This window comes from Mercenaria mercenaria, chromosome 2 (genome assembly GCF_021730395.1).
Source record: "Mercenaria mercenaria strain notata chromosome 2, MADL_Memer_1, whole genome shotgun sequence".
Lineage (NCBI taxonomy): Eukaryota > Metazoa > Mollusca > Bivalvia > Venerida > Veneridae > Mercenaria > Mercenaria mercenaria.
The window spans coordinates 50,554,270-50,566,124 of NC_069362.1; the positions used below are offsets into that span (position 1 = coordinate 50,554,270).

At 37.3% G+C, this 11,855-nt stretch overlaps 2 protein-coding genes across 2 annotated transcripts; both read left to right on the plus strand.

The window, feature by feature from the left end:
* The first annotated feature begins 287 nt into the window (after positions 1 to 287).
* Positions 288 to 1,322, plus strand: LOC128549272 (uncharacterized protein K02A2.6-like). The gene has a single exon (XM_053525832.1). The coding sequence runs from the start codon at positions 288 to 290 to the stop codon at positions 1,320 to 1,322; it is 1,035 nt and encodes a 344-aa protein (XP_053381807.1).
* Positions 1,323 to 6,719: 5,397 nt separating this feature from the next.
* On the plus strand, positions 6,720 to 10,976 carry LOC123566599 (uncharacterized). The gene is made up of 7 exons (XM_053536576.1): positions 6,720 to 8,004; positions 8,347 to 8,632; positions 8,819 to 9,213; positions 9,426 to 9,562; positions 9,731 to 9,876; positions 10,284 to 10,342; positions 10,690 to 10,976. The coding sequence occupies exons 1-6, from the start codon at positions 7,293 to 7,295 to the stop codon at positions 10,339 to 10,341; spliced, it is 1,734 nt and encodes a 577-aa protein (XP_053392551.1). The 5' UTR covers positions 6,720 to 7,292; the 3' UTR covers position 10,342; positions 10,690 to 10,976.
* Positions 10,977 to 11,855: the final 879 nt, after the last annotated feature.

Below are 11,855 nucleotides of genomic sequence, written 5' to 3' on the forward strand. Positions count from 1 at the left end.
TTGGCATGAGTCAGTATCTTGCTAGATATGCACCTAGGCTATCTGAGGTCACTTTGCCCTTACGAGAATTATTGGCGAAAGATGTAGAATTTCTCTGGGGTGAATCACAGCAGCAAGCTTATGATCAGATGATTGATATCATAACGCAAGCTCCTGTCCTTGCTTTCTATGACCCGGCCCAAACCCTTAGAGTTGCAAACCGACGCAAGTAGGTCAGGGCTTGGGCCACACTCCTTCAAGAAGGTAGACCTATAGGTTATGCCAGTAAAAGTCTTACGCCAAGCCAAATGAACTATGCTATGATTGAGTTAGAGTGTCTTGGACTGGTATTTGGCTTGAAGAAATTCCACCAGTGGGTGTATGGGAAAAAAGTCAAAGTAGTTACAGACCACTTACCATTGATAGCTATATGTAAGAAACCCTTATTTGCTGCACCTGTTAGGTTACAGCGGCTGCTCTTAAACATTTCACAGTATGATATAGATGTCACTTATAGGCAGGGAACTCAGATTCCTTTACCAGATACTTTGTCTAGATTTCCGGTAAAGGATACAGATCCGTCCCTGACGGAAACTGTAGAAGTCCAGGTTAATATGGTCAAAAGAAGCTTACCGGTAAGTGACCGGAAATTACAAGAAATCAAGGTCAATACTGACAGGGACGAACAACTTTTGTCCCTGAAGCAAGTCATTATTGAAGGTTGGCCTGATGAAAGAAATCACTGCAAGTCAGAACTGCTAGATTTCTGGAATTACAGGGATGAGCTTACCGTCATGGATGGGGTAATAATGAAGGGTCACAAAATTGTTATTCCTAAATCCCTAAGGGCAGACTTATTGTCAAAACTACATTCTTCAAGTCATATGGGAATAGAGAAAACAATAAGTAGAGCAAGTGATATTGTTTTCTGGCCTAGAATCACCCAGGAAATTAAAGATCTCGTTCTGAAATGTCCTGTATGTTTGCAACACAGAGACTCAAACCAGAAAGAACCGCTTGTCTACACCCAAGTTCCAGAATACCCATGGCAGGTAGTTGGCACAGACCTATTTGAGTTCAATGGCAAAGACTTTTTGATAGTCGCTGACCATTATTCACATTACTTTGAGGTCAAAGAGCTGCCTAACTGTAGAAGTTCGACAGTTATAAGTAGGCTCAAAGGCATATTTGCTAGATTTGGCATACCAGAAATTGTAGTATCTGATAATGGGCCATGCTATGCATCTCATGAGTTTGCAAACTTTGCAAAGCTCTGGGATTTTACACACCAGACCACAAGTCCCTACCACAGCTCCGGTAATGGTTTGCGGAAGCGTACGTGAAAATTTGCAAGCGCATTTTCACGAAGGCCAGAGCATCAGGCACCGACCCAATGATAGAATACAAGAATATAGGTTACAAAACTTAAAATAGGTTTTTCACCCATGAAATCATGTTCCAACGTCAAATTAGGTCAGTGTTGCCAGTTGCTAGGTCACAATTACTTCCCCGGCAAATCTCACACAAGGTCATTCGTGAGAAATTGTCAGCAAACAAGGAAAGGGAGAAAGTGTATTATGATATGACAGCCAAGCATTTACCACCATTAGAAATAGGAGATTCGGCACGAATTCAGCAAGCAAATAAAAATTGGAGTCCTGCAGTAGTAGTGCAAAAACACCATGATAGGTCATACTCTGTTAAAACACCTGACGGTAACACATATCGTCGCAATAGGAGGCATTTGTTACAAACCAATGAATCAAAAGAAGTTGACATGCAAAATGTGGAAAATAACAACCTTTCGGCGCCTCAAGAAAATTCTGACTGTATTTCACAATTCTCTGATAAAAGCAATAAAAGGTCAGATAATGAAGCAAGTGAAAAAACATATATGAGTAGATCTGGCAGGGCAGTTAAACCTCCGACAAGATTAATTGAAACAATGTAATATGATAACATTAGATAGCGGAACACGCGTGCTATGTAAACAGTGAACAGAGATAATTAAGTGCTGATAGCAAAAATATGCCATTCATGGAGAAACAGACTTTATGAAAGAAATTTTACGTTATAGTAAATTTGGAGTATTTTGATTTATTTTATTTTAGCTTTCAGAAATTGTGTTCCTTGTTCTTTGCCAAAAGGGGAGATGTATCATTATGTAGATAATGTAGTATACTCACAGCGCATGCGTATATTTTATACACACCCAGTTTGGGATGTTGTTTCAGCAGTTGTTAAGGCGCACTCATATAATAAACATATACTTATAGTAAGAATACTGTGTTGGTCATTCTTTACAATAAGACAGCTGGTAGCGATGGTATTGTGGCTAAAGTGACACAATACTAGTACTGGTTAAATCCAGGAACATCTCATATTTATGAGCAAGAGACCATGGTATACTTCCATGGTCTAAGGGACCATGGTATACCGCCATGGTCTAAGACACCATGGTCTACTTCCATGGTGTAGGGACTACCTCCTTTCAATAGGACGGGGAGGAGTGTAGTGCTCGCGTACGGCCTGGTACGGCCTACGGGGCGATAGCCTGAATCCAGAACACAGCAAGAGTGATTTCCCTTGGCGCGGGCAGCACGAAAAGACGTTGCTGGTGTTGCTAGACAATATTATTTGGCTATTGTCCCAAACAGCATAAAGTACAGACTGATTCCACCTGGTAAGTTTCCCACAGTTACAATAAGCCGTTACAGCCAGCATCTCTGGCAAATCTATCAGAATGCCGCCATCTTGAAAGACATCTCGCAGTTGAAATATCTTTAGTGATGAAATACATAAATGTAACCAGTTGAAAGTTATCTATCATTAAACAAATGGATGCTTTGGAATATAAAGAATTTATCCATGCAAATTAAGGTTGGTAGAACTGCTTATTTTATCAGATAGAGGGCGAAAGACATATGTCTTTCACGAATGAAGTGAGCGAAAGACATTTCAAAATATGGCGCTCACTCAACTTTTGAGCAGAATCGATCTGAAAACAGCCTATAGCATATGCTACAGTAAAAGTTAGATTGACAGAATGATGGTAAAAACCTTACTTAAAAACCTTGAAATAATGATTACTTCAGATTTACTGTAGAATACTGTAGTAAAGATTGCTGGAAAACTTAGCATTACAGACAACCGGAAGTGAAAGATTCCGCGTTAAATCTCAAAATATTCTTGAGAAAATCTGAAGAAATCATGCATATATCAGTCTAACATCAAACTAAAAGTGACTAAAATGTTACATAATGATAATGTGGCTATTGAACTAAACTGTTTTTCAAATGGAACTTGATTTCAAGAAGATTGACTAAGTCTTTCGGTTCTGTCAATTGTCTATCGGAATGTCTATCAGTTCTGTCATATGTCTATCGGAATGCCTATCAGTTCTTTCAATATTTGGATCTAGCTTTCTTGATGCGTTAAAAGTTTATAATATAGAATTTCAGGTCTTATTGTATAATAAAAAACACACATAGATATAAATAACAACTGAAGGTTGTTATAATAATTCGTCTGCTATTTGTTTGTAACACCTGAAATAGTTATCATTGCTCAAATTTTGTTTTGTCCACGCAGTTTTCTGTAAAACATTTATGACACACTGTAAAAAAACAATCACCTGCAGTAGCTTCTACTACCTGCAACATACTTAATGCTTCTGGTAGCGCTCTGTTTGCAATAAATCTCACAATCTTCTTGAATGATGTAGGTCACGTGCCTGGCATAAGGATGTCTACTTACGTTGTCCGATATGTTTATTCCACCTGATCGGTATTTCACTGTGAACTGATAAGTCACTAATTTCATGCGTATGCATTCCAGTCATGCTGACCTGAGTATTTTTCGTGTTATTGAAAACCCTTTCTAAACTTCTGCAGTCTGAAATGACTGTAAATTCTTTGCCAAAAAGATAAAGATGATAATGCAATATTTGTATGTATATATATATTGTACGCTCAGTTCTGTCTGAGAGTGCTGTTGTTCAACGTCTGATAACGCACAACCTTAAAAAACATATATATATATATATACTTATCCGTCTGTGGATTCAGAAATGTCTGATACAGGAAATGAAGGTCCTGCAGATATAATGCCAACATGTGTTGAATGCAGAAGTATGTCTTTTTTTTCGCAGTTGTTTCTTCTGCAGAAGGCTGTGAAATTTCTATACGCACGGGTGCTTCTTGTGAACCTTGCTGCTGCATTCTTGATTCCCTGTAAATATAACATCTGGAAATATAACATCTAAACTTAAAGAAAAAGTAACTTAGAATCATAACTCAGGTTAAACTGTCTGAGCTAAAATTCCTTCATTTACAACCATCTATATAAGTGTTGTTCTTTTAGGAAACCCTCCTGCCACAGGTGCCCGTCCAGTCTTGGTGCCCATATGGGTGCCGCCCCCTCAAAAAAAAAAAAAAATTAAAAATACTGTTTTAAGCCTAAAACGAAAAAAAAAATTTTTTTGAAAAAAATTTTTTCCCCTATATATACTCTTATATGGAAAAGGTGCATGTGTTGCCGTAACGCTATGGAGGTTTACTAGGACACGCTGTGGAACAACCAAAATGTCCAGTTCAGTACCAATGCAAGCTACCCTGCTGCAATTTACACATCATGCATTTATAACATAGTAAACAATCCTATTCTACCTAGTAAACAGCCTTAAATAACTTACATTTAAATTCTAAGACGCAAACAACGGAGAAGGTTTTCTACTTTCGTTTTGAAACAAAATGGCCGATCGTCACTGTTATTTTGCAAGTGTCTAGACAATTTGGCTTGTTTGAATTTAAATGTAAGTTATTTAAGGCTGTTTACTAGGTAGAATAGGATTGTTTACTATTTTATAAATGCATGATGTGTAAATTGCAGCAGGGTAGCTTGCATTGGTACTGAACTGGACATTTTGGTTGTTCCACAGCGTGTCCTAGTAAACCTCCATAGCGTTACGGCAACACATGCACCTTTTCCATCTGAGTATATATAGGGAAAAAAAATTTTTCCAAAAAAAATTTTTTTTTCGTTTTAGGCTTAAAACAGTGTTTTTAATTTTCTTTTTTTTTTTTTTTGAGGGGGCGGCACCCATATGGGCACCAAGACTGGACGGGCACCTGTGCCTCCTGCATGTAGGGAGTTGGACTCAAAGATTTTCAGAAAAAAAATGATATCAGTATTTCTGTTCAGAGAGTGGAGGAAATGAAACCACTGGAGCTCTGGGTATCACTCCTCTGACTGGTGTTGCCAGCAGCCTTAGTCTGGTATAATGATTGGTATTTGTCTCTCACTTCTGCTTCCTGTCTCATGGTAGCCTGCATCTCTAATCTGTGTCTTACAAGCTGCAGCTCTAACTGTGATGGCAGGTGTGCAGGCCTCTTCTATCTGAACAAGAATCTCGGTCTCAACTTGAAATTCAAAATGTTTTCAGTTTGGCAATATGTATAATTAATAAAGACTACAGCTGGCAGCACTTGAGAAATTACAACTAGAAATCACACAAGAGAAAAGAAAGGGGAACTAAAGAAATGAACTAAAAAGTCTTACCAAAAAAAAATGTATAATTGTCAGTAGTCCAATGGTACCTGCTGACTGTTCATTGTTTAAAACTTGAAAAGGAGGACATGTAGGCAGACTTGTTGCTACTTTGTAACTGTCCATTATCCTCATCGCCAGATCCGTGCCTCAGTGCCATACTTGCATACCATGTTTTTCCTAGTGTTTTGAAGACAGAATCTGAGAATGGTCCCCTTACAAGGTCAAGAATTTGCTGATTTTGCTGCTAAGTTTTGCCGATGTAGTTTGAGAGCTCTGAGGTGCTGTAACTCTAGTCTTATCCTGGCACGGATGCAAGGAACGAGTTTCTGCATGTAGATAGATTTTGTATACTGTCGCAGAATGCAGTTTCAATGAACATATTTTTTTTCTAGTGTTTGTAGCCAATGGACCAGGCACTTGTAGTGTTCGAAATATAATCATTTGTCCTGCTTGTATTCGTTGATAGCCTTTGCTACTTGCGTGCATGCATCAGTAGTCGATTGTATTTTTACCAGTCTAGAACTTATTATTTTTCTCCATGCTTTAGTGTTGGAGTGATTGCTCACTGGAGGCAATTGAGGCCTCTGATTGGTAAGTTTTTGTGCAATTACTTTATGTATGATTGCAGTTTTTTTCTGCAGTGCTTGTTAGCGATGGCAGTTGCAACAGGTAGAGATCTAGATGTCGAGTGATCAATTGCAACTCCGAAGCCCTTCTTGAAAATAAGACATCAAACTGAATGTTGACGCTATTGCTTGTTCCGGCAGTTTCAGACACACGCTTATGTACCTTTGATTTTCTAACATTGCTTGTTCATTCAATGCAGTCACCTTCGCACTTAATTTGTTCATCTCTCTACTTAACAGGCCTGAAATATGAAGAGTTGCATGTAAGAAATTATGGCCATTGCGCTCGGCTGTGACCATACTACCATGCTTGTGTACAACTGTATAGGGGCAGTGATTTTTTTTGGCTATTTTTGGTGCCGAATATCGGCAGTTTCCCCTTGCAAAAAAGTCTCCATTTTTCCCAAAAAATCGTCATTTTTTCCCAAAAATAATTGATATTTTCCCCCTCTATTTGAGTTTTAATTTCAATCGGAATTCACAAAATCTGTGCTGCATAATTGACAGGCGGTATTTTACACTTAACTTATACGTTTCGTGCGCGTGCTAGGGTTATCAATAAAACCCGTTCATCCGCCGTACATTTTTTTCGAACGGTTACCGGTGCGCACATGCGATTTTATCACTATGATAATTCTGTAGACACTTTACGAGTGCAATGTGCATAGTGGTACAATCGTCTAGACGACTCCGACGTTTGTTTTCTTCCGCCGAGGAAATTATGTCTCATAATTCAAAATATTATGTTAGAAGACTGACGAAACAAAAATCTGAATCACTCCCAAAATAAATTCATTTTTGAAAGCCATTGCCAATGGAAATGCTCCGAAGGTCACTCGTAATCCAGCCACTGTTGTTCAAAACGATAATCCTGTCCTTAGTAATGTCACTGACAGCGTGACTGTCAGACCGTCACCAGATCCATGCTGTTCTCAAAGTCCGTTGCCAGAGCCTTGTAGTCGATCTGAGAGTGTTCCATGTAGCCAGACTGCATGTAGCAGTCAGTCAGCAAGTCCGTCCCTTTCTGTCTCCGAGCCTTGTCAGGATGTGTTAGTACCAGATCAGAGAAAGTTTGCACCGGTCAAGTATGAACAACAGCATAACTGGTTATTCTATTCAACAGTGAAAAATGGTTACATGTGTAAACATTGTGAATTGTTTGGTACAACTGCTGCTGCTGACAAACCATTTGTAAAAAGGGGTGTCCAGCTTGGGACACACCCTACAAGAAAACTTCTATCACACTCGAACAGTAAATATCACAAATTTTCTGTGGAACGATATACATTGGCGAAATCGAGCATTAATGTATACCGTCAATTACAAATAAAAGATGCACATAAAAAGGCTAGTAATAGATCTGCACTTAAAAAGATTTTCAAGTGTTTGGACTTTGTTATTAAGCAGAAATGGGCAGTTACAGAGAATGCTGAGAAGTTCATCAAGTTTGTTGCTAATATTGGTGTGGTAGATCTTCAAGCATTCTTGTCAAGCTCTAGTGTCACATACCTGTCATCTTCCAGCATTACAGAAATGGTCATGTGCCTCTCTGACTACCTAGAGAGGGAAGTTCTCACTGACCTAAGTGGCAAGGAATTCTCATTATTGGCAGATGAAAGCTCGGACATTAGTAATCGCAGCCAGATGAGTGTGATGATAAGATGTGGTAGTGCCGATGGAATAGAAAGTGTTAGAACATTCTTTATGGGGTTTGTTCAACTTGAAAAAGGGACGGCTGAATGCATCACAAATTCACTTGAGACGTTCCTTTTGGGAAAGAACATCAATGTTGCAAACATCCGTTTCTCAGGATTTGATGGATGCAATACCATGTCTGGTGTGCAGAAAGGTTATCTGAGTTTAACTTTTACAAAAATAATAATACAGAAAATTATTGTTAATTATTTAAAGTTTGACCACTTACCGCTTACTTACAAAAAAAATAAAATCTTACAAAACTTATATGGTTCCCGAGGTAACTGGGAGTGGTACTTGAAGCAGTTATGATTTTCTGTCTTGTAACTTCGTAATTATTGTTTCTTTAGCCTAATGAAATTACTTTTAAAGCCCTTGATTCACGTTGAATGCTCTTGCCACACTATGAATCCAACTGGCTTAATTAAAAAATGAAATTATTGAGCTTAAATAATCCAACATTTTCTGAAGGTGATGACTTATTCATATTTTTCAGGAGTACAACGAAGGGTTCAACATGTGAGTCCATTTTCAGTGTACATTAATTGCCGAAACCATCGACTGGCACTCTGTCTCGCACATCTAATCAAGCGCTTCCCCCTCCTGCAGGACGTTGATACGACACTTCTTTCTCTATGGAAGTTGTTCGAATTCTCACCACAGAAGCTGGCAGTGTTCAAGCACATCCAGGCTGTTTATGGGAAGGACCCACTTACTATAACCAGGGCTGCGGCAACTAGATGGCTGTCCCACCTTCAAGCATCAGCTAGATTTATTTCAAGGTATAAGTCTGAGTTTTCATTTCAGCCAAAAAATGTCATATTCAAAATGTGTAAAGTATGTTTGCTTTTCATTTTTAAGGCAAAATTATTCAATTCCATATTTCCGTAACCCGAAATTTGAATTATACAATTTTCTTTAATAAAATGCGTTTCAGTTGAGTTGAAGCTAATCCTGTTTTGTTTTAGATATGTCTGTATCCTTGATACACTTGATGCTATCTATGCTGAGAAGAGGGAACCTGAGATCCGAGGCATCAGGCAAAATGTGACTGATAAGAATATTGTAGCCACAGTCCTGCTCTTGTGCGACATCCTAAAGCCAGTCAACATGCTGTCACTGTATCTTCAGGAAGAGAATGTTAATTTCACCTCCTTACCAGAACGTGTTAAGGTCACCATTGATTCGCTAACTTCCCTGGTAGCAATCTATCGTCGGTATTCTGGCAATTTGGTCAACAGCGAAACAGAGTTTGCCAAGTGTGATCAACTGTTCCTCGAGATAGATGATCGAACTGCCCTTGAAAGGCGGATGAGGCAGAACAATCTGGACCTAACACCTGATGCATTTCTTGAAGAGACCGGTATGTATAAATAATTTAAAGTACTAAAATACATAATCATTACCAAAATAATGCCAAACTTGTTCATTTAAATAGAGAATATCAAATAACCTATCATATTAAAAATGATAATTTGACCAGTATGTATTTATACATTTTGTAATTTGACAAAGAATGACCGTTAAAAATTAATTTTTGATAGTATTTTTATTAGTCATAATTGATGTTGGCAGGTATACCACTGGTGTACGAACTTGTGCAAGAAATTGAAGATGCCTTCAACCATGGAGATCCAGTATTAAATGCCTTTGGGTTTTTCAATCCACAGAACCTACCAGAGAATGTGTCTGACCTACCTGAATATGGGAATGTAAGTATTTGAATTGGAAAAATTACATATTATTGTCTATAACATTTATTTATTCTGATTTTTTTCTTCCTTTATCATCAATCTATATGTCTAGCTTTTAATTTCTGGACTGCTAATAAACAGTTTTGATAGTTTATATTGAAAATATATCTGCCCTCATTTTTTTAGGCATCCATTCAGAGGTTAGTAGCTTTCTATGGATCCCCAAAGACTGATATCTTCAATGGTCACACCACCAATGTGCCAGCCCTAATGAATCCAGTCCAGTTGGAGACAGAGCTGAAAAGTGTTAAAGTACAGTTATACATGCTTAGGTATCTATTGACTGTTTGATTCTTGTTTGTTATAATTGTTCATTGTTGACAGTTATTTTTTATTAAAGTGTAATTGATACTGTTTGCAAACAATTTTTTTTTGTAATTTGTCAGTTGGTTTTCAAAAAATATCATAATGCCATTTTTATTATTTTTTAACACAATAAACTTTATGTTTAACTCTTACTTCAATATAAATATCATGATGAAAGAAATTTTATCAATCACACAGTCACTTGATTTAATTGACTGCATTTGAAATAGTTTGGTTTTTGTTCAGTTTACTGTTATTTTGAAGTTGTTGTCCTTTTCAGTGTTATAGATTTCAAGATCTTCGAAATGTTAATGTATACATAGTTTGGTTTTTGTTCAGTTTACTGTTATTTTGAAGTTGTTGTCCTTTTCAGTGTTATAGATTTCAAGATCTTCGAAATGTTAATGTATACATTACACAGCCAGGTTTAAGGTCAGTAACTCAGTATTATTTAAAACAATAAAATTAAACCTTAGGAATAATCATTTTTCTGTTGGAATAATTGTATATTTGACACCTGTCACATTCTTTAAATCATTAAAAGTAAAAAAAATCATTGATTCAAGTGTTCAAACTTCTTTAATTTTATACTCTTGAATTTATTTTAATGTTTGTGAACTTTTAATTTGTAATTTTATATTCATGTTTACTTTCTGAACTTGAAAATACAAAAGATTTAAAATATATTGTATACACACAGTATAGGGTTCACTCTGTTTGGGTTTCATTGTGTTTACCTAATGTGAAATCAATATGGACTGTTTTCTTAAATTTTACAGGCGGAATGGTAAGACTACCCTACAGTCGGTGTACGAGTCGTTCAGGAACGATGCAGTGTTGAGAGACTGCTTCCCTTGTACCATGCGGTTACTGTACTTCTGCATGATAATGCCCTCCTCAACTGCAGTTGTAGAGAGAAGTTTCTCCCTGATGGCAAACATCCACACCAAGAAGAGAAACAGACTTACCCAGGGTCATCTGGATGCCACTATGAGAATATGCCACCTCAACAGACACCTCACAGATGAGGATCTGGAGAAATTGGTTGACAAATTCAAGGGCCAGAAAGAAAGAAAACTAACACTTTGAAATTGAATTATATCAAAATGAAATTTAATAAAAATTCAAAGTTGTCATAATTATTTTTTAATTGGGTTGGCAAACTATCAAAAAAGTAACTAAGCTATAAGTAAGTTTTTTTTAATTGGTAACACATCAAGAGAAGGGGTTTAGTAAAAAAAAAGAAAATTTTAGAAAATTGTTTATAAAAACCCATTTTTTTTTTTCTTTTTCCCAAATTTTAGGATTTGTGCGCAAAATTTTTCCCCAAATTTCATGCCCCCAAAAGGTAGTTGCATTATTTTAAAAAAAAATCATTTGAAAGGGGTCATGGTTTTTAAAATGGGTAATTTTGGGTTCAACTTGTGCGTTTGCCCCAAATATGGTCGGGGGGGAAAAATTTTGGGATTAAAGGGTTTTAAGTTTTTCCCTTTGTTGGCAAAATTTCTTTCATTTTCCCTTTTGGGTTTTGGGGTTCCCCTTTTCCTACTTTATACCCTCTGAAACAAAACGGGTAGATTTTCCGGAATATGGGAAAAGCCCAAATTTCCCAATTTTTTGACCGTGGGGGCCTAAACGGAAATACTTGTGTGGGACTGGGAGGGGGAGCTCATGGAAAACAAAAAAAAACTAAGTTAAACCCCTTCCCCGTTCGGTTACCGGAACGGAACTGGACAAATTTGTTTAAAAACCTCAATAAACGCTCAAAAACCACCAAAAAGCCCAGGTGGTATTATCCCCCTTCAGTTTTCCCCAATAAATCACAAAACCCTATGGCACCCCCCTTTGGAAATTGAAAAAAGCGACCTAAACCCCATACGGGAAAGAGTTTAAACGGGATCTTACCCTTAAAGGGGTGTAACACCCTTAAAAAATTATGCAAATT